The 23901-nt window shown below is 37.2% G+C and overlaps 1 protein-coding gene across 13 annotated transcripts in view; it reads right to left on the bottom strand.

The window, feature by feature from the left end:
- IARS (isoleucyl-tRNA synthetase) overlaps positions 1-23901 on the bottom strand; it is a 115498-nt gene that overhangs the window by 39729 nt on the left and 51868 nt on the right. For all 13 annotated transcript variants that reach the window (XR_003252730.1, XR_003252732.1, XR_003252733.1 and 10 more), the window contains 7 exons: positions 18972-19098; positions 13988-14061; positions 13415-13609; positions 7348-7434; positions 6595-6678; positions 1681-1828; positions 260-380 (listed from right to left, as the gene is read on the bottom strand). Coding sequence is in view for 5 of the 13 variants with exons in the window: in XM_026061195.1 (XP_025916980.1) it covers positions 260-380; positions 1681-1828; positions 6595-6678; positions 7348-7434; positions 13415-13609; positions 13988-14061; positions 18972-19098 (836 nt within the window). In the remaining 8 variants the exon portion in view is untranslated. The remainder of the gene's footprint in view (positions 1-259; positions 381-1680; positions 1829-6594; positions 6679-7347; positions 7435-13414; positions 13610-13987; positions 14062-18971; positions 19099-23901) is intronic.

Below are 23901 nucleotides of genomic sequence, written 5' to 3'. Positions count from 1 at the left end.
GTTGCCTCAAGTGCTGCAGAAGATATTGTTACAGCAACAAGCTACACTACTGAGCTCATAGGATGAGTGGGGATTCCCCCCGCCCCCAAACACAAAAGAGTTTCATGAAAACAGTATTCTATGTATTAAGGTATCTAGTTATAGATTTCCTTCCTTTTACCTGAACTGTATGTCTCACACGAAATCTGGAAAACTATGGATTAAATGCCTATTTCTCTAACAAAAAATTAAACACACACACACATATATATGTGCATACCTGCCATTTCAGCTTTGAAGAACTGAATGAGTGATTGGGTGAAAGAAAGAATCCATTTATCCATGATGTTATTACTCTCCTTAACTGTGTTCTCATTGTAAAGGAATTCTCTTCCTTCATCCTATCAACATAAAAATACAAAAAACATTTTCAAGTCATATAGGTATATACTAAAAATTCTATACCAGACCACGTCATCTACTCTAATACTTTGCCACTCTCACTCTGTATTATACTGGTTTCTAAGAGAGAACATTAAATTCCAGAAGCACATCTGTAAGAGAAACAGCCAAAGAAATCGTGACTTACGCTGCTCCTGATTTCATCACACGATACCTTCAACTACAAAGAGGCCAGTTATTTGTATTTGTCAAAACAGACAAAAAGCAGTACAGCACACTGGTATGCAGCACTTCTTTCCCTGTTTGTAGTACAAATAACAGCTTCCAGACATAGGGTATGGCTCCTGATTTCACATAACTCATTCATCTAGGAGGATCTGATGCATTTATGAGAAATGTACTGACTTTAAGAAGAGATTAATTCTATCTGGGGAAGGGGCAAAGAAATAATACAGTTTTTTTTTTTAAGAGCACATGACAACTTCAACAGAACCAACTAGGTTAAAACAAAAAACAAAATAACAATCCCAACTGAAAAAAACAAGCAGATTTTTTTAGGTAGCCAAAGTATAATTAATGCATTTTGTTGTTTGCCAGAATAGTGAAGTATAATTAATGCATTTTGTTGTTTGCCAGAATAGTGAAGTTCATAACCATCTGAGAAATTTCATAATACTTTACTGATTCTGCAGGACAGAAAAGCAGTTTGGAGGGAGAGGAGTAGAGGGGCGCTTACAAACAGTACTTAATATCTGATTTTAAGAAGCTTTAGACTTTCCTTCAGAGTCCAGATAAAGAACCTATCTGGACTATTTGACCCAATACTTAGACATCCATTTATGTAGTATAAAAGAGAGTGATTCTTATGTTAGAAATGCATGTTCACACATGCACATACCCAGAAGCACAGCAATCCAGGGCACCACCGGTATTCCCAGAAACGTGACTAGCAGCAGCTAATTGAATCAAGGCTTAGCATGTTTATCAACCCCCCAAACTCAAAGTACCTGTCTTACTCTTTAATTTCAAGAGTATGAACACACTAGCACCAAGTTTACTTGAAATAAAAAGGGAGTAAGAGCACCTTTATCTGAGAAAGGGTAGGTTTTTGATGCCTTGACACTCTCCTACCTTCTGCTCCCACTCTATGTGTAATACAGATAACATGGAAATTAACAGCAAGCATACACACACTGATCTAGGTCCCTTTCAACCTGAATTTCTCTATAAATCTAATTCTCCGGAACAGTGGAAAATGCACAAAAACCTTCCACTTTTCCATGCTCAAAAGCTCTGTACCTTGTGTTGTAGGATCTGAACGTTCTGAACGAGAAAGCGGTAGGCATTGTACCAGGGAAGGAAGACATCCTTCAGTATATCTCTTACTCCTTCCTCCTTAAATCTCAAGTTTTCTGCTCTTACCACAGGAGAATTAATAAGGTATAACCTACAAAATAATAACACAATATTTAAAAGCTTAAACTGTGTATAGTAATAGAAATACACTTAAAAGTGCTGCAAATTAAGAGCTGCATTGCAAAAAGAAGATAAAGGGAGAAGTTTCACAGCATAAACCCTAAAAATGACAATACTGCAAGCATGTAACATTGCAGGTATGACAGTTTACCACCTAGTGCTAGAAGATTATTTTTATAATATTGCATTTAGAGTTGAATGAGAATGTAGATTTTCATTTTTAGTCTAGAAGTTGATTGAAGTGACAACACATGCTCTGATGCTATCACAATATAACATGCAGTGAATGCATAGAATTAGTCTTCACCTTGAGAATGGCATCTATTACTTCAGTAATGTTTTGAACTCCTTAATAACAGAAGTTAGTTCAAAGTTACTGTTTTGTAACTACTGAATCTAGTTAATTTCCCAAATTATAAAAAGGTTCAGGCACATTACAAATACAGGACTAAAGGAGCAAGGCAAAACACAGGCACATTGAAGTAAAACAGCAGAAACTGAAGTTTTCAAGAAAAATAGCCTCAAGAAGAGGAAAATGGATGCACCTCCTACAAATACAAAAGTGTCTCAGCTCCCAAAGCAGCTCCAAAAGAGCAAAGCAGAGGATTCAGATGACATGAACTACTTATATTAGAAGCAGGCCCCTACAGAATTATGTATGTGTCAGCCTAGGGTGTTCATCTACGAGCGTAATCCATCTTGTCCGCCGAGATCCTGCTCAAGTCAGGTTGTTTGAAGCTAACAGTTTCTCACATTGGAAAGACATACCCCCAGCCTGTAACACGCCTTGCAGTAATGTTCTTCGGGCCTAAAAATATACGCATTGCTCCTCAAAAATAGATACTTTAGAAAAAGAGAGCCCTAATGATTTCTTTTCCAGCTGCTTCCACTACAAAGTGTCAAAAAGCTAGTTTTCTTTACAATATTTGCTGGGTTGTTTCTGTTTCAGTAGAGACTGAAGTGATTTTTCCGTACAAGACAGGCAGTACCCCAACTGCACAGAAGATTGTTAATGCTCAAAAGATTCATGGGCGACAGGAACAGGCTGAAGTCCTTGAACGCAGCCACAGAGGCAAAGTCATCAGGAGGCACAAACTGATGGCATATACATTCTCACTATCTGTTCAGCTTAATATCCAGAACACAGTTAAAGAGGCATTATCTAAATTTGTCAGTCAGCATAGGAAAAGAGGAGAAGAAACTGCTGAAACGCATGCTCCTGTTTGGGTTAAATACCTGCTGGGATTCTTAAGGCTGACCCAGAGCATGAATTTGCATTCTCTGTAAAAACCATCTTTACCCCATTTGCTGATTTTAAGATCATCAATACTATTTTTCAGTATATCTAATTTTAAAGCCATAGTAAATCATATTAATCTGTTGTTTCTCCTGAACACCCACCCCACTAGAAAAGTAAGAGCTCTTACTTATCCTTATAGATTGCTTTTGACTTCAAACACGGTGTGGATACTGAGGCTCAGCTCGTTTCCAGAAAATCTAAAAATACTGTGGAACCTAAAATAACATAGCCTGTTCAGAACAGTTAAAGGCCTTCCTTCTACACAGGAGCAGTGAACTCCACGGCAATTTGGAATTAAAAAGTGAATTTAGAGTTTGTAGACATGAATCACTGCAAAATAACACAGTACCAACCTACAAACTTTTTGCTGCAATGTCATGAATAAATATCACCTTAAAACACAAAGACAGTGCAATTTTTAATCAACTGAGTTAGCAGAAAAGTTCATCTTTGTAGATTATCCCATCTTACTCCCTAAACAAATATTTTGTCTGCAGAGAAATTGGTATCTATCAAGTTAACTCAAAAAAATCCCAGGTCTTACTCAGATAGCATAAAGCTTGAATAAGAACTTAATTTAGCTACACTTCATTTAATTTTCCAAATATGAAAAACAAACCAAAAATTCCAATTTAAAGATTTTAGCATTTCTCAATAAAAATGAATTTGTTAACTCATTTTCTCACATTTGAATCGACTTTTAAAATCATAAGTCTAAACTAACATATCTTTACAGGCACTTCTTTTAGGAAGCTTTAAAACCTTAATGTGAGCCGACAGAGCACACTCAAGAACACCAGACCAGGAGTTCTCCAGGAAGGGGCTTCTTGCATAGACACGAACACATAAAATGCAGCTATCGGCAAACAGGCAGGAATGCAGAAGTATCAGTAGCACAGAAATAAGCATTTTAAGAACAGTACTTCAGAACTCTATTTTTAAACATGACATATGATTTCAGACTACAAAAGCACAGAACGGCTAGGCAGGATATAGAACTAGTAAGTCTTTAAATGAAACCAGAATTTGTAAGTGTATATTTAGAATCAAATCTCCTGTTCAATTAATTGTATATGTGGATATTACTTATGTTTGACTTCTGAAACAAATCATAACTTTGGTTTTAATACAAGAGCTATTATGGCACTAGGGATACTACAGGTCTCTTACAAATTTGGGATTTGCATAATACATGACCACTTCAAATTGCCTCTGTCGTTTTCTTCCTCAGGAGGCAGAGATATGAGTTAGTCAGAACTACAAAGCATCTACTAAACTGCAACTTTACACCCACCTCAGCAGAGCGCTCTGCAGAATCTGAGCATCAGAAGTCTCCTTCTGAGGAGGAGAAACTAAGAAAACCGTAGCACTTCAAGACCGTTTTTTTTTTTTTTTTTTTTTTTTAAACATAGCAAACCTACACTGCCTTACAACATGCTGGTACTAAAAATATATTAAATTCTTATACTATTCCAATGCAAAGATGCTTATATTAATTATTATATGGAAAGAGAAATAAGATAGCTGATTAAAGTGAATTTCTATCGATTTAGTTAAACCTGGTGATACAACCCAACAGGCAGAAAACAAAAACCTTCCTCAGATCAAGCCAGGATCAAGTTGTTATACCACTATATGGGGGGAAAAAAAAAGTAACCTTCTTTTCAGCTGACTAAAACAGTAGTCTGTGGCATTACGTTAATTGTTCTGCATTTTAGAAATGGATTGAGAGAAGAGTCTAACACAGATTGCTTTTAACCGCAGTACTCACCTCAGAAGACACAAAAGGAAAGGGCTGTTAGATAGCAGGACAGGCAACATCTTTCTTTCCACTGTACTTCAACTTTGACACCTGTCCAACCTGAGTCATAGCTCTCAGGAATAGCAAAACGTAACTGTTTGGGGCAATTTGCACAAATCTCACACAGGATTCAAGTTTCAGGAAGTCTGAGGTTGGGGCGTTAAATTCACTGTGCCATCGAGCTGCTTCTTCTGTTTGCCCTTTCCATTCAATTTCATATTCATTTTAACAGCTTACATGTAAATTTTCTGCTGATCTGTTTACCAAGTTACTGCTGAGGATACTTCAAAATACTTCAAAAAAGGTTCTGCAAAAGCTAAAGTAACTCTGCAGGGAAGCAGTGCCAAGGAAAGAAAATTCAATTGTAGCTTTTGCTATAAACAGAACACATCAAGCGCTTCAGTGAATAAGCACAGACAACCGAATTGCAGAGCTCTTTCCATAAATGAACCTAGTCTGTAATGCTTTTTACTCTCTATGTGGGTGTATGTATAAATAAATGTGACATTAAAGAATGAGTATACAGGCAGAAAAATGAATTAACTTTTTAATCACAAAAACGTGAATAACGGAAGCATAACTTCTGGAGCTTGAGTTGGGTTTCTTTTTAAACAAGGTAATTTTTTTTTTTTTTAATATAACTGAAACGTCATCTGTGATTTAAAATCTCAAATATGAGTACTCCAATCCTTTTCAATCATATTGCTTCACCCACAGATTCACTGATATTCTATTAAATACACCTCGATTACTATTAAAGAACAATCTTGATCAAATATAAAAAGTCCACACAAACCTCCATTGTAAACATATGAGAAGATGCATTTGCCAGGTCATTTAAATGCTAAATCTGAAAAAATAAAGGACTTCTATTCTGTTTTTTTTTTAAAAGATCTAGAACACAGCAAGTACCATCTTTCTAAAACAAACAAAAAAGTCTCACTAAGCATTCATTCAGCCCAATCACTATTGCATATAGCTGTAGCACACAATTAAATACGTACAACCATAGTGTTTTTCTTATGTAAGAAGAATTATGCGGCTCTTGAAAAATGCACAAGTACTGTACAAACTCAGTTATTAGTGTCTTCATTGTACCTTTACCTTGAAGTGCCGTTTTCTGCATCTAGTTAGTGCATCTATAACCAAAGTACCAGGCTATTGCATATTTACATTTACACATTTGTGTAATTTTAATGAAACACCTGAAGAAGTGTGGCTCTAATCTGTTCGATCAGGACTTAATGATTTCATAAAGATTTCATTCAAATTTTCACTGGGTGAACTCGAACTATTAGCTGCAATACCAGAGAGTGCCAGCTTGAGTAGAACCATTCTGTACGAATTGGACTCATTTTTTGACAAAAAGCCTTAAGATAGCACATCAACTTTAGTTATTACCAGCCTTAAGGAAGATAAACCAACAATACAGAAAGTCTAGGCTCTATAACTATTGCCAATTCTTTGAGTCATCCACTCTTTCAGTATTTGGCAGCGATAGGGCTCTGGAAGTTTCTAAAATTACCTTCCTTGCTACTGCTAATTGTCAAAAATCCATAAGCAGCTCTTCTGGGACATGTTTGCTATGAACAGAAAGCTTACATACCAGATTGTACATTAATTAATAAAATCCTACCTTAGTGCATCAGCTCCGTAACTATTTACAATGTTCATTGGATCAGGGTAATTCTTCTTCCTTTTGCTCATTTTTTGGCCATCACTAGAAAATATCAGAGTGCAGAAATAAATTCCCAGAATTCTTGTAATACATGGGGGTAAGGAATAACTCCCCCCTTCAAATCCAGCTTAACTTTTCCTGTCGTATTATGTTCTTGGTAGCAAACACATGATAATATATTAGTAACCCATTTCAATATGACTGTTGAACCCATGAAAGCATCTGAAAACACCAGGCTCCCAAACTACAAATCCAAGCAAAAAAATCAGTCTTCCCTAGCGAAATTAGGAGGAGAAGGTAGAGGGGAAAAACACCCTTGTTTTGAATCAATCCTTCCAACCTGCTGGCAAAGCAAAACGTGAAAATAAAAGAACACAAATACAAATGTTGTTTTAGATGTAATTTTAAGCAAGTTACCTCCTTTACTCTGCATAACAGGCATCATTTATTTCCTATGCTCTCCTACGCTGACTCGTTACTAGTTTTTCTTTCACTAGGCAGGACTAATCCTGCTGGAAATAATTAAGTGCATCACGTAGCTGGGATGTATAAACCTCACGCTCTCGGATACCGCTTACCTACTGCAACACTGGTATCCCCCTGACAAGTCTTGTCTTAGCTCCAAAGCCCATCTCAGATTTAATTTGCAATTCACTTATCTGCAATTTGCTTTGAATAAAAATCTGTTTAGGAAAGGACTAATATACAAACCTGGCAAGAACTAGGCCATTTACAATTACATTCTTGAAAGGAGGCTTTCCAAAAAGAGCCGTGGACAGCACCAACAAAGTGTAGAACCTGAAACAAAAGAGACAATTAAAAAGTATCTCCTAAGTACATGGCATGTCCTTCATTATAACTGAAATTTTGGTTCTATTGTTTTACTCTAACATACTTAAATTTTAAGCATGTGGAACATTCATGTGGCAGAGACTCAGAAGAGGATCAGCCCAAGAAGGCTGATAAGTTATAGTAGTAAGCATTAACAAAAGTTGTGAAGAGAATTGCAGCATTTTAGCTTTTAATACAGAGAAGAAAGTTTTGTCCCTGAGTGAGCTCCCTATTTGCACCCTGTAAGCCTCAGAACACATCAGGATCAAGCAGGAATACCCAGTATAATGCAGGAGACCATACTGGCTTTTTTGTTGTTGTTTGTTCACGTATTCTTCAACCGAGCAGATACTGGAACACAGATACTGCTAAGAGTATAAGCAAGTCATCGAAAAAGAGCGGAGCCTCCTCCGGATCAAACTGAGCTGGCTAAACTGGCCACTTCCTTAAGTTCCCCACAACAAGGGGCAGTAGTTTAACAGGAGAAAAAAAAGACATTATTTGATGCATTTACCGTAACTCTATAAACTATCTAGGACACTTGAGAAACCAGTGTTGGAACAAGCACAGGCACCTATTGTTCAATCTGTCAATATCTGATTATATTTGGAGAAATTAAGTGGTGGTGTGAGATGATGTGATAATTTCATACTCAAAAGACAGAACCTTCGCCAAAGGAGATATCCATGAGCTTCTGCAACTGCGCTGGCAGCAATTACTTTCAAGAAAGCAACTGCAGGTTGGGCCCCAGCCTTTCCAGTTAAACAAGACTATCATTCTGACTATTGCTTAGCAACCTTAAAACAGCAGATGATTTTATACAAGCTAATTGATTTAGACTTAAGGCACAGGAGGTTATGCCTCAGAACTATTCATTTGCATATTTAGTGGAGAAACACTTTGGAATATGCAGATGAATCTTTTTTTTACTAAAGCAGTTTTATCAGAAAGCTATGTATAATTGGAAAGCATCACTGACACCTGAGGGTCCAAAGCCCTGCAGAGGGTGCTGTGCACAGTACTGCATTTATGAAGGGGCTCACCTGACAGCCCCGATGCTTCTCCCTCAGACAGGCTTTCAGCTCTCAGAATTACCTCAATTCACACTACAGGATACAAATGCTCTTTATTAAATTGCATTGTAATTTGATGAATTTTAACCAGGAATCTTCCCCTTGCACATGCATATATGTACTCAAAATCCCCATCTTCATTTTTAGCCTTCATGAGAAAAACCTCTAAACTTTTACTCAGATGATCGACACATCAAGCCTAACAGACTTACAGCTCCTTACGAATGCAGCACTACTTCTGCATTTAGTATGGGAGAACCCACTGACAAACCTTATTCAGTGTTTGCAAAATAGTTGCAAATTCTCACATCATTACAGCAGGTGTATTTTCAATTAAAAAAATTAAGCATAACTAAAAGATACTTCAATACTGTTTGAACTCTGAATTTTTTTTTTTCTTTTTTTACAGATGGACCATGAACACTGAGAGAATATATACAAAAACTTCTTATAATTTTTATTAAATTTGCATTGTCAAATCTGATAACCAATATGCTAACCTCAGCTATGAGACAGCTTAGTCAAAGATTGGCTTATGTGGCTCTTTTTCAGAGCCTCTTTCAGATTATCCTTCAGAAAATTCACCTCATTCATCCCAAACATTTTTATAGGTTGACTCTTGGCACCTAATTTCACAAATATCTTGTCCACAGACACATTTGTTTCTGACAACTTCCTAGATTTATCTCTCTGCCACATCTTATTCCATTCACCATCTCAGTCTGCCTCTCAGTTACGTCCTCACAGATATATAGCTGTCAGCCAAACTAATGTTAAAAAAAAAAAAGTCAACAATACAGAAACAGAGATCCACTTCTTTGCTTGTCTTCTCTTCCTCCCCTCCCCGCAAGAGGCAGAAAGCTTTCCTCCCCATCTTCTCTGTTCTTGAACACTGTGGGTAACTCCATGATCCTGTGATTCGCACCAGCAACCTTCAGGTGTGAATCCCCTGTAGATCATCACATCCTTACTATGGCTATAAATCTTGTCGCATCTTCCTACCTCAAGTCAGAGACAGGGCCTTTCCAACCAGTCTGTCCAGCCTGTCACTCTGGCATCCCAACCACTGCAACATTGTTTCCTCTGCACTGACAACTGCAATTTGGTCCTTCTATATCCATATGGACAGTCATTGAAAGATCACTCTCCTAGTTCATTGCCTTGGTCACCTGTTTTAGTAAAAACAACAAAGCCCACCCACCCCCCAAAAAACCAAAAGACACCCTCCACCCTAACTTCTCTTTCACACACGCACACAAAAAAAGCTTCTCCTGCAAGCCACAGAGTGCTAGCTGCTACCAAAGCACCAGCTTTTAGCAGACAGGAGCACAGTGGGAAAGGTATGAGCATCGCACACTGAAGAAAGCGTTCTGACATTTCACCCACAAACAAGAGAGATGAGTCTAGCATTGTAGAAGAATAAACTTAGGTAAGTGGAAAACTTCTCAGCTTTTACGCCAACTGTAACGTGAAAGTGTTTATTGTCCTTGTTCGCACATGGCCTACAGTACGCAAGCGCGTGGGCTCATACTAAAGCACGTGGGCACATGTCCACAACAACAGTCACAACTTGCATTCTCATCAGTTTGGGCATGTCTTATTCTTTTTCCAGGGCCAAATTTCTGCTGAATCAGTGAGATGATTTGGTTCAGCCTCCTAAGGGAAGGGAACGAGGAGGTGTCTCTTTCAGCAGCAGCTTGCAGTTAGGTCAGTATCAGTCAACTGTGAATCCCCAGGTTACATTTACCATTTAATATAGAAAAGAGCCCTGTAAACCGGGAAAGTGATAGCTTAGCAGATCTGGATATTGCAGTGGCCTCAAATTTAGATTAATACCATAATAATGACTACATAAAGGCCTACTTCTGTAAAAATCAGAAATTCTTAATGACACTACAGAGTGCTTCACTGGAAGCACATGAGATCAGACTTGTCTTTTCACCTGTCATGTCTCCCACACATGCTTCAAACAATAGCACTGAAAGACACAATGCAGCGTGACACATACTAATCCACCTTTTCATCCCAGTCTCAAACAGCAGCACAATAAACCCTGAAACCTAAAATCCTGTATTTTCACTGCAACTTACATGAATAGATTTTGTACCTACATAAGTATCCAGATCATTTTTAATCCTGTTTAATTTTTACTATTTAGTAGCTCCCCTCCATGTTCTTAGATTGATTACATGTTGTAGGAATATTTCTTATTGGTTTTGATTTTTTGGCATCTAAATTACAATCAGTGCCCCTTTACAGAATGTTGCAGGGAGAAAAATCAGCTTCTGACTTTGTCTTTTGCATGCTGTTAATCATTTTATGCGTCTTCATCATCTCCTTCTTTTATTTGGCACTTTTCTCAAGTGAATTTTTATTTATTCAGTTATTTTTCCCTCTTGTTTATTGCTTTCTTCTAAGGTTTGAATTCTTTCATGAGCAAAATGATCAATGTTACACAAAGGATATTAATAGTACATGAAATCGAAAGTATTACAATGTTTTAGCTATTTTTCTCCATTCCTTCTTTATTTTAACACTGTAGTAGCTTCCCGTCGTCCCCAAAGCACAGCTGCTGCAGAATATGCAGTTTTTCTCCCAGGTAAAGAAAAAGATACCTACACTTCTCTTCAAGATGACACAGAAGATACATATTTTATCATATAAAATATGTAAAATTCCATTTTATATATAATGCATCTAGTAGACTAACATTTCTCAAATTAACAGTGCTGTATCCACATGCTATATGCAATACTAAAGAAAACATAAGAAGCTAAATGAGGAAACACAGGGTTCACTCAATATACTGGATACAACACTGCTGAAAAGCAGCAAGCATGAAACAGTGACCTGCAAATGAAATTAATACGTCTCTCTATGGCTGGAATTCAAGCTACCAAGTAGTGCTTGCTTACTCACACCAACACCGAAAGCCACCACAACTAGAACCGCGATATGCAATTGTGGGGAGCACAAAATTAAAGATCAACACAAACAGATGGCCTTACAAAGACTAGTTCTGGAAAAAGTGAAAGAAAATGCGAGTAAGAGCCCAGATCCAGACAGGAAGCAGAGTATTTTGTCACTGTAATAATAAAAGTCAGAAGATTTTACACCAAATTTATCAGGTTATCCTAATTCTGAGGTACCTGAAGCACCGATTTGGGGATCCACTACAAACATTATGCATAGCACTAAACAGAAAGCTAAGATGCAGCTATATTCTGAGAAAGTATCTAATCAGCCATGAGGAGTCCACGTTTAACTAAATGGGACTGAAGTGGTTCCTAACTGCCAAACTTACACATGTAGCTTAATGGATTTGAGGGGCTAGACAGTTTTTTTTCAATCACAAGGTGCTGAAAATTGAAGATGCCTTTTGTTATATTCATGAAACTTATTTTTATTTAGGATTATGGCTCAAATGTTTCCTTGCTCAAGCCTGCTAGCTTTGAGAGTACATATAAATCTTGCTCTCATTTTACAAACATGCAAAAGCACACAACTTACTGTTTTGTTGGTCTCTGGTTGGGGGTTGGAGGAGGGTGCCAACTACACATTAGAGGAATTTAGCTTACCTAACACTAATAATTCAAGTTATCTGATAGAAACAAAAGTTCTACTTGAAAATAACCTAACAAATCTAGAAAAAATATAAATACTAGTCTTAAAAATTGGTCAGTCATCACAGCCAACCTCGCAAGCTTCAAAAATAGAACAAATGCCAGAACTCTAAAACTACTTTTATGTAACTCTATACATGTATGTATACACGCACACACTATATATATATGTAAAGGAGAACATTACCCAGAGAACATGTGAAATTAAACAAAAATAATTAATGGTTGAAAAGCATTTATCCATAGAGGAATCAGTGAGCAGAATCATCCAGAACTTAGAAGTTTAAAGTTAGAAAAGCTGATTTCTGTAAACTATAACGAGATACTAATAACACAGTGTTTGACTTAAACTTGGCTTCTTCCCACTTATATAAACCAAAAATTCAAATTCAGTCAGGCAGGTGAGAATTACTAGCGTATATACTGGCTTGAAATGTTGAATTCTTGAAATGTCTGCTTCCATTTCAACTGATTCAATTGCTGCTCTGTTTCACAGAATCACAGAACAGTTGAGGTTCACCTAGAGCACGTTGCATAGGACTCTGTTCAGACAGCTTTTGAATATCTCCAAGGATGGAGATGCCACAGTCTCTCTGGGCAATCTGCTCCAGTGCTCAGTCACCCTCACAGAAAAGTTTTTCCTCATGTTCGGATGGACCTGCCTGTGTCTCAGTTTGTGCCTGTTGCCTCTTGTCCTGTCACTGGGCACCACTGAGAAGAGTCTGGTCCCATCTTCTTTACACTCTCCCATCAGCTATTTGTATACACTGGTAAGTTTTCCCCCCCTCAGCCTTCACTTCTCCAGGCCGAACAGTCCCAGCTCTCTCAGCGTTTCCTCATATGAGAGATGCACCAGTCCCATAATCATCTTAGTAGCCCTTTGCTGGACTCACTCCAGTAGCTCCATGTCTCTCCGTACCGGGGAGCCCAGAACTGGACACAGTATTCCAGATGTGGCTTCATCAATTTGTAGTAAATAAATCAAGTTCTATGAAAAGTCAGTTGCTGAGATTCTTCCTGACTAGATCTGCCCTACTACCTAATGACATGTTCCACAAGAACTAGGAAGTCTGTTTGCTAACATGTCTTCTTTCTGCAAGATTTTGGTCATCGAGCTTTAGAATACCTTGTATTTTAATGGGAGTGGGAAGGGGGGTGGAGGAATCACACCCTTCACTACACAAGATTAAAGGATCATCCAGATATAAATATGTGCTAGGCATAAGACAAAAATATGTGACAGAAAATTACCATCCTCGGGTTTGGTCAATGCCTTCAGCAATGAAGTCAGCAGGGAAGGCATCTTCAAGTTCCTTTTTGTTTTCAAATGGATAATGGACTTGTGCATAAGGCATACTTCCACTCTCAAACCAGCAATCAAAAACTTCTGGGACACGATGCAATGAGCCCTTGCCGCAGCGTGAAGGGATAAGTAGATGATCAATACTATGAGAAAGAAGAAGATAGATAGGTTCTAAATCAGAACTAGCACAAAAAAATTCCAAGTTATGCCATTATTCCAATAATATGCCATATTACATTGGGTAAGATGGGAATTATTTGTTTTTAATCTTAACAATTCTTACAAGAGGAGGAACAATTTACTTTAACAACTTTTATAATTCAAAGCTATTTTATAGATTTCATATTGACAGAGTCTAAGACAGAAGAAAGGAAAAATTTATACATTTTAATCACAAACCTTAAATTATCTTACTACCTTTGTTTTCCCTAAATTGGTTTAGCAGAGCTTGAACAAAACCCAAAATTTCTTACTCTTGTTTACGTATTTTTAATGACAGGCTCACAGTCCCTGTGACTGACCTTTCTCGATGGATATCAGTGACTTTCATTCCTGTCAGCTCTTCCAATTCTGCCATTGATCCAATACAAACTACCTGAAAGAGACACTCAAGAAATTTAGCCAGTAATTTGCATACTGCACCCTTTTTTTTGGGGGGGGGGGGGACATCAGGCAGGAGAGCAGCGTGTCAGCTAATATCTTGTAAAAGCAACTGAAAAGTTCCATTGTTCAATATGACAGAGCAGAAAGCATCAAGTTAGAGACCACTGCCCTGATTTAATACAATTAATTAAATTAGTTAAAATAACTAGAGGCTTGGAAGAAAAAGTGTTGGCAGGTAGTAAACAAAGGTTTTGTTTGTTTAAAAACAACCCATAAAATTATTAGCTCTGAAAACTCCGTGATCCTGACTCTTCTACAGAGATAGGAGTTTCAGATCCCAGCTTTATCTTCTGAGGCTCAGGTAAGCAGCTAAATAGCTCATAACTGACTAGAAATGTTCCTTCCCAGGTATGCTAGACTGTTCACATTAATGGCATCTTATTCAAGGTAAATAAATATAATACAAAAAAATTTTAAATCACAATTGGCGAAGAGGATGATTTTAAAAACCCACAGATTTCTCTCATTTTTACTGCACCAACACACTATCTAGCAAAACAGCAATAAACTTCGGCGACAGATTTGCATTGATGTCATGAAATGCTGATGAAACACACAGTTCTCAAAAATTGTATGTAGGAGAGAAGGAGAAAAGCAAAGCTTCCTATAGCTTGCTTTAGGTCTTAATCAAGTTTAACACTTCTAGAGCCCTGCAGCCCTCTCTCATCAAGCAGGAGTCACGATCCACAAGCTGCCAAACTGGTCCAGATATCGAAGGCCCAATCCCACACGCTATCATTCCAAATTAGAGTTGCCTTGGAAATAACTAACTGGCTTTTGACATGCAGATCTGACAGGGGAGGAGTTAAATGTACCAACATAAAGAAGAAAAGCTGTAAGTAGGTTAACCATTTTTCACAAGATAATTTTCAAAGTTTCTCTTGGGATACCAGAAGTCGGTCAAGGCACTGACCAATTCCTATAGCCAACCTTAATTATATACGTATGTATACACGTACACAAAAATTGTGATTAAACCAAAAGGATTTGGTATATTTAAATTCAAAAAAAGTCAAAGTGCAGAGCAGATAAAAACACACCTTTGTTCCTCCCCCCCCCCCCCAGTCTGAGCCAAATGATGATCTGCATTATTAATTATTATCTCTGGTTGTTAAAGAACTTTCAAAATGTAATTTTTCATTACCTCTATACTTATTTCTGCACTGAAAATAAAGTATGATATGATGATGGTTATGATGGTCAAGTACAACCGTCTGCAAGTTTGTACAATAAACCACACCGGGGAATTAATCCAGGTTTAAAAATATGCATTTATCACCAAACTGCTTCTAACTTAAATCGGTTCTTCACTCACTGCGGGCCCCATGAGCAATGGCACCAGCGCAGCTGAGCAGGTGCCAGTTCAGTGCTACTAGCAAAGAAAGGGTCTAACAGCAGCGTAGGGAAAACACACCCTGGGACACAGCGACTACTTCAGCTTGGCAAACTTTAGCATTTGAATACACTCTCACACTATGCAGGGGGTACAAAGCTGCCCATTACTTGTTGCTTTTTGAGCCAAGCATTTCAATACGCAAGTAAGATTCTGCGTATCAGATGTATTCACAGAACTGTACCTTCCAGAACATACTCATACAGAGGAAACACCAGAAGCAGCAGAAGTCCACATGTTAAATCCAGCAAGCACCAGAGGAACACTTACCACCACAGGGAACAAGAATGCCTCTGCCCAAGTCCCAGGGATGGAGCGCCTCTGGCCCAGGAGGAGCTCACATGCGGTATTTCAGAGAAAAGCACCGGAACAATGCAGCAAGCAGATGGCAATTGAGTCTAACCCCTCTCATTAGACCTCACCCTGGTCTCCGCAAGGAACAAATCAGTTCATGCCCTCAAATCAAAGCAATAGCTTCAGATTCATTTCTTCCATAGGAATTCCTTCCCTATTTTATTTTTCAGGCTACAAAAACAGCTATATCAACATCTATAGGACAGCAAAGATGGAAATAAGAGGCTGGGACTGGGGGCTGTTTAATCCTGTTTCAGCAGCACTGAGACCCAATGTGAAATCAGAGTTCAAGGATAAATACCACTAATGAAGTGTTCATTAGCATTATAACTCAAAGTATCTGGGATATCCATGTAAGTAGCAAGAGTCAAGTCAACCCGGAGCATTCATGGATCTCAAAATGATCCTGTGGCATAGTTCTACAGTCTACATTAAGTAAGAATATTTGCTTTTATTGGTTTGTCATTTCAGACCTCTTAAGGACTTACAATCAAAGAATCAGGTGTGTTCATGGACAGAAAGAAAGAAAGAAGTCCACCCAGTGTATCAGCATATCAGCAAAATATTCTAGGATCTTTAAAAGAAGCTTATGAAGACTAATTAGTGAAGGAAACCATGGGTAAGGTCAGTTTGAAGTGGCAGCCTGGGAACAGCATGACCATCCACAGCAGAACAGGCTCAAAGCAGACTGGCAACAAACCTAAAAAAAGTTCCCTCACACTTAAAAAGAGCATAACTAGAGTCCTCCATTCCCAAATCTGTTATCCAAGACTAAGCACACCAAAATCAGCAGAGGGCTCATAGTTTTTAAATGAGTGACAAGCACTATGAACCAGTCAAAGAGAATTTCTGTAACATCAGTAAGTATTTAACAGTATCAATTGCATGCAAGTCATATAAAACTAACCAGTCTGCTTTATAAACTTGGTTGCTATATTAAAAAATATTATCTAGTCCAAATGAGATGCATTCCTACCCTGAGAAAATCATTAACGCTTGAGAGCTTGAAGCTATAAACTGTCTGCAGAAATGCACTGAGTAATAAACACAAGCTTCAAGAAGTTACCTTTCATTATGTGTCTCTACTTGATAATTATGCTAAAATAAAACTAAAATAAAAGCTAAAATAAAACTGTGGGACACTAGATATTGATTTGTAACAAAGTTCACTTTAATACCAATTAATTCACCTTACTGTATATTAAATAAGAAATTGTTATAACATCCCCAGAATCTAATATACCTAGCATAATCATATGCCAACCATTCTTTTGAGGAAAAGACAGGAAGAGGAGGCTCAGCAGCCTCATGTGATATTAGGCCACATTAAAACTGAAGTCAGGAATTTTTTGAGTGAATATGATCCTTACGAGAGTAGAGCTCAGACTAAGTCTTACATCCGCTCCCAATGTAAAATTTATTTTTTAAGCTATATCCCCCCACATAAAAGGGAGTGAATATAAAAACATACCTAACTTGAAATTTAATGTGGCCAGAAGTCAGACTAGACTATTGAACCATGGGTCTCTAGAGTAAGCAGAATTTTATAACACATAGGGAAAAATACAACACCATTTCATCATTTTCCAGAATGCCAAACCCTGAGGAATATTTGCACTTAATTTCAAAGGAAAGGTTACTCTTCCAAGCTCAACATTATACTGTTACTGAAAACAAACCAACCCTTAAAAAAAAGCAAGAACAACAAAAAAAGTCCATTCACACAGAAATATAGAAGTGAGGAAACAGGACAGCAAATAAAATATTATTCCCACACACTCACTTCTAATAATACATCCTCTCCACAATCCTTTTCACTTACAGAACAAAATCTTGCAATACTTCAGCATAAAACTGAACACTTTCTCTATCTTAAAAAAAAAACATTATACTGAATAAAGGATTTTAACATTCATTCATAACTTTAGGTATAAGCTGTCAGTCTTCAAACTAAACTTTACCATTATATGAGAAAAAAGTAATTGGTTTTCCAGTACAGCAGTTTACAAACATGCTGATAGCATAAACAGAACCCAAATACCAAGGTTTTCTTAGATCCTTGAACCATAATTGCAAGGAGGTTTGGGGTCCCTCTCCCCTTCAGTATTTCCCAGTATAACAGCCATATTTCCAGTGAAGAGGAGATAGAAATGCTTCATGGCAAATATCTAAGCAATAGCACAGATTAAAAGAGTAAAATACTTTTTCTGGCATATATTTTCCAATTTGGGGTCTTCTGTGTCTAAGATGAAAAACTTCCACCTCAAGGGAGGCATAAACAAAGACCTGGGATGCTGCCATCTGTATTTAGCTTCCATGGACATCCCAGCATAGCTTACCATTTCCTCCTTACAGCATGAGGAAGACTTATCATATGTGTCTAATGGAACTAATCCACACAGCAAAAAGCCCCATTTTACCTTGAGAAACGGTCTGAAAACTTTGATACTAAGAAAACAGCCATCACCAAAACTGTGCATGTATTCATTTGTGCAATTAGCTCTATACTACCAACTGCAAGATACATTACAACTTAAATTCATTTGTAGCATTACAACTGTTTATTCTCATCATTCTGCTAGATTCACATTGGCACATTCTGCTACATTCACACTTGTAATATTACCACCATATATTTTCACCATTCTACTATGGTGGACTGGCTTTCACGTCTCCAGCAATTTGTCTGGCTTTAAGTAACTGAGCATCAGCATTTCAAAACCACACCGGAAGGACTGATTACAAACCTCTTCCTTACCATTTTCTCACTGCATTTGTTAATTCCATTAGTTTTCCCATTACTGCAAATTCATCAAGGAAAAAAAAATCACTAATTCTAATGTGAAGAAAGTAGGAAAAATAGCTTGTAATTTTCAAACAAAAGTGAGGAAAATGTGCATAAGTGTGCACACATGCACGCACAGATATACATATCTAATCATTTATTATAGATACACACATACAATTAAGATCTATTAGTAGGCACTGAAGACTGCAAAAGCCAAAGATATAACAATAGTCTCTCAAACTAAGCAGTCAGTTCATAATACAGAGAAGCTCTTCTGTCAATTGGAAACTTTGGTTTTCTTACTCACCTCTTCAAAATCATCGCTGACCCACAAAGGGATGGGTGTCCCCCAGTACCGGTTTCTAGATATAGCCCAGTCTCGTGCATCTTTAAGCCAGTTTCCAAAACGCTTTTCCCTCACAAAATCTGGAACCCTATTAGGGAAATAAGAAAAGCATTCTTTTCTCACTACATCTAATCTAAAAGAAAAATAGCAGCAATGTTTATTTCTTACATAGTGCAAGGTAATTACTGAACGTTGCATGAATTGGGGCACATTCAAGTTAATGCATTGGCTATTGCAAGGCATTCTACTTATTACTTAAATGTTCACTACAAAAGAAGCAAAAACATTTCTTCTGCATTTTCTGATCTTTGATTAAACTACAGAAGGGAAAAATACCATGTTTGGTTTATTCTAAAAATAAAGCAGTAAAGATGTGTCTACCATAAAACAGATCCATTAAGGAGGAAACAGTGTCCAAAACTCTTCAGGATAGTCCAAAACTGGAAAATGATGACTAAAGATAGATAATAATACTACTGCTTTAGTTTATGCACACCAAAAATACCAGTTACCAATTCCGATCTGGAATCAAGTTACAAAAGTTGCAAAAGCCTTGAGTAGTAGCATCAAAAAACATCTTGCATTATATATGGGCATCCAGGTATCTTTATAGAACTTTTAGACTTTGAGAATAAGAGAAATCCCAGGTTGATATATTCTACAGAAATGCTTTTTGTCCTACTTCTCACTTCCACTTTTAGTTCTCAGTTAAAAAAAAAAAAAAATTACATAGCCAGTGTCAGTGCTTACTAAAAAAACCTTTTCGAGCCCTACTGGGTTCTGAGAGGTGTTAATAACAAATATTCACCACACGAAAGTGTCTTGGAGCTCAAAGGTAACATCACAGTCTGATGCCTAGCAAGCTTCTTGGATATGCTAAAAGACCTGATAGTTTGATTAGGAACTGATTATTTGTTTTCTCTTATGATGAAAATGAGTATTTAATTGCTTACAAAATGATTATACAGTAGATGAGGCAAAGCAGTGGATTGAGGTCAACAGCAGATCCTCTCCATCCCTAAAGATGCCTTTAAGATGCACTCTCTCAAATGAGAGAGTGGCTCACAGGAAGTACCCGAGGGAACCTGAATGCTTACCCCACGTCTTCATCAACACACTGAGCTACTCTCAGTACTCTCGATAATCTTAGTCAGAGCTACACATTTCAGTGAGGCTGTGGCGTATTAAGACGGTGTCACAGAGGCATAAAAGCTATGAATGAACAGCTAACACCACTACAAACGAAACTAGAATTGCATAACTTTTCCAGAAATACCTGCGTTATTTTAGAGCTGATATTTTTACATTCCGATTAATCGCTCTTGAAAATTTAGGTAATGGTGTCTTTCTTGAAAATAGGTCTTAGTTATTTTTGAGAACTGTACATGCACTGATTGTACTTAAGCTCCTCAAACCATTAGTGGTAAATTTACCCTATATCACACTCTACCATATATCCAGATATTACAGATGGGAACAGAACCTAATCCATGAGCTTGCACACTTTCAAGATGCCATGAGATTCAGACTTTTTGCATATATGGAAGCTAAGATATATGATATAAACATGTTTAATAAAGAAAATCTTTTATTTGCATTAGTTCAATTAAATTCAGTGCTCAGATGAAGGCTTTAATGAAATTTAGTTACAAGATAAGACTTACACAAGAATTCAGAAAATTCAGATCCAGAAGGCTGTTACAAATAACAGAAATAATTTTCATAATGTTTTGCCAAAATGAAAGCTTTTCAAAAAATATATTTTTACATATTCTGTAAAACAAGTTTTTCCACAAGGCAAAACAAGTTTGCCACAAGCAGGGAAATAAATCTGAAGCCAAGAATTTTGGTTATCCGCAAAAGGGCCAACATTTTTTTCAGTCATTCAGAATGAACACTTCTCACCCTATTTCTTAAGATGCACACAGAAAACAACTAAGGCTCTCAACAAATGGATTATAACTATACTTCACAAGGCCATCTTTTCTTTTTTTTCAGAAAAGGTATTGCTGAATACCAATTATTTGAGGAAGGAGAGGAGATGACACTTGCACAGAGATTCTTGAGTGGACCTCTTATGGTACTTATTGTTCCTGATTTCCAGCTCCTTACAACCTTACTTTCAAAAAACGAAAAGAGTTGAGTGAAAAGAAATAAAGTGGCAAATATTTTAGAAACATATCCTAAAAAATAATTCTGGGATCATATATAGTTTCCTCACTTTAAAGCTAAAAATAATACGAAGGTAGAAAAATATGGAAATGCAGAAGCCAACACATGAATACAAAATATCAGAAGTTAAGAAACAGAAGTAAAAACATGTTATACAGAGAAAGCTTCAGTACTCATACAGCTGGTACAATGAAAGGGAATATTTAGATATCTAAGTATTATCAAAAGCAACTCCAAGTGTGCCACAGATATTTATTCTTCTGGCATGTTGAACTGGTTATTGGGATGTTTTCTGAATGACTGCTTTAGTTGAATTGGACAAGAAAACAAACATAGAAAACAGTGGCTCAAGACAACCTATCTCCAGCAATTGCTACAAAATGCTGAAAAAACTTTCACACTTAAAGACTCTGGCTTTACTGCATGCTGTGTAACTGTGCTGAAAATATGAATGAGCAAACTACGGCAAGGTTTTCTGGGTCTGTTTTTCCAGCGTAAACAGAAGCACCCTTCCCAAAGTAAGAGACGGACTTGGAGACCCAATGTTTCTAAAAAAGAAAGGAACACCTGCACTACAGAAAACATATGAACTATTGTATCTTTTCTTTTGGAAGCTCTTGTCCCTCTAACAATTTTTTTTTTAAGGGAATGATGTTTAATCACTGATCAGCCTCAAGAGTAACAGCTAGAGATGAAAGAAGCAGTTAGAGGAAGACACTGAAAGACTGGATTCCCAAACATACTCTAGAGGAGCACTTGGTCCAGCAGAGGAAGATTTACAAAACAAGAATTTTGAGTGAGCATCCCTCAAAATCTACTGATGGAAACGAAAGCCACTAGTCTCTTAAAAGTTTCACCCATCATGATGCCATGTGGAGGTCTAAAGACTTCTTGATGCCAGGTTGTCTCAGATGGATAAAAATCTATTGTTAAAAGATTACTAAAAGACACTAAATCTCATTCTTAAGTTCCCCAGCTTTACTAGTTATTTCTAGATTTACTTTCAACTCCAAAGCTATCTTCTGTAACATTTCTTTAATGAAAATATGATGTAAAGGCTTTAAACAAACTCAAACTAATGTTTTACATGACATCAGTATTCCTGCTTTGAAATTTATAAATATATACAGGCTTTCACAATTTTTTTGAGAGTGGGACTCATTACTGTTACCTTTTCTTGCTGACCTTAAGAGACCCTCTCTCCAAACATCAGTGGAAACTGTATTAAGAACATCAGCACTTGACTAACATTCCACTAATGTGGAAAACTTCTCTTTACATCACTCCTAAACTAGTTTCCATTTTTCAGAAGTTGTTAGACACCGATTAGTTGAAATTATTAGTCCCATTTAACATAGCTAGAGGCTGAAACAATCCCCCAACGACATTAAAATGCTAAGAGTTTTGACTCTGCCTCCTCAAAACATACATGAAAAATTAATTTATCCCCCAAATGGACATTAACCATGAAAATGTAAGTGGTGAGATCTCTCTCTCTCTCTCTCTCTGAGCTATGAAAGCCCATAATTTACCTCTTCTGGTGAAATTGTCTGACCCTGCTGCCAGTTTTTAGTGGAACATAAAACACAAACCACTTCATCTATTATGAACCACATTTGCAACAATGATTTGTTGCCAGTTTAGAGGTGCAATACAGAAATAACACTTACACAGTCATTAAATAAAATAAAAAGAGCCTGTATCTCGAACACATTTTGAGCTCATCACTCAAAGAAAGAGTTACTTAAAACAACTTGTTTTGACCACCACACAGATGCTATCTATATATGCTGCTCAGATACTCAGTAGCAGATACAGCCTACAACGTGGAACAAGCTCAAGTAGACTTCTATATCAAAGAACAGCCTTTCCAACCATGCAGTGCTCAAAACTAGAGCCTGTTCCTTTTTAGTCTCACTAGATTTAGCTACAGATACCTCAGTCTGACATTTCTGACTTATCTAATTATCAGAAGATATCAGAGGCAACTTGTATTTAGATATTTTACTAGGCTAAGACAAAACACGGAGTACCCCCAACAACATCATTACTAATATCTGATCATTATGTTAGGGCAACTCCAGGTTAATGTTATTACAGTGTTGTTGCTTTTTTAAAGCCCTATTCTCTAGGATATTTTCTTGGTACTTCTCTTGTTAACTTTTAAGTAAAGATAACAATCCCCCATAGGTATTTACTACTGCTTAAGGAGGCTTTTTTTTATTCTCCCATCAACACAAACCAATGCCTGATTTCCTAGCATTAGCAGAAAGGTTTAGGTTTTTTTTTTTTCTTTTGTTTTTTTAAACCAGCTCTCACCAGACTGAAGAATGCTGTTTCCTTAGAGGTTGCCTTCACATGTATTCTGCTCCCTTTTCTCCCATGCTCCAACAGAATAAAGTTGGCCTCATCCTGAGACTATTCTATATCCTATTTAATCCATCAGTCCAGTCTTCTTCATAATTCCGCATCAATTTTTCCATCTGTATTTGCATGTACACTGCAGACAGAGTTGTGACTTTGATGAGACCATGATAAAGCTATGAATCACTACTGATGCTGCTGCTTAGCTTTCAGGAAATTTCAGACTGTCTTGAACTACTTACCAAAGTCCAAAGCCTAAAATAGTCCCTCTAAAATTAATGGCTGCGCAGTTCACCAAAATACACACACTGGCCTCTGTACATCAAAACAAAAAACAAAACAAAAGAAAACCCCC

This window comes from Apteryx rowi, unplaced genomic scaffold (assembly GCF_003343035.1).
Source record: "Apteryx rowi isolate R43461 unplaced genomic scaffold, aptRow1 scaffold_177, whole genome shotgun sequence".
In the NCBI taxonomy this organism is placed as follows: Eukaryota; Metazoa; Chordata; class Aves; order Apterygiformes; family Apterygidae; genus Apteryx; species Apteryx rowi.
This window is presented reverse-complemented; position numbering and strand designations above follow the sequence as displayed.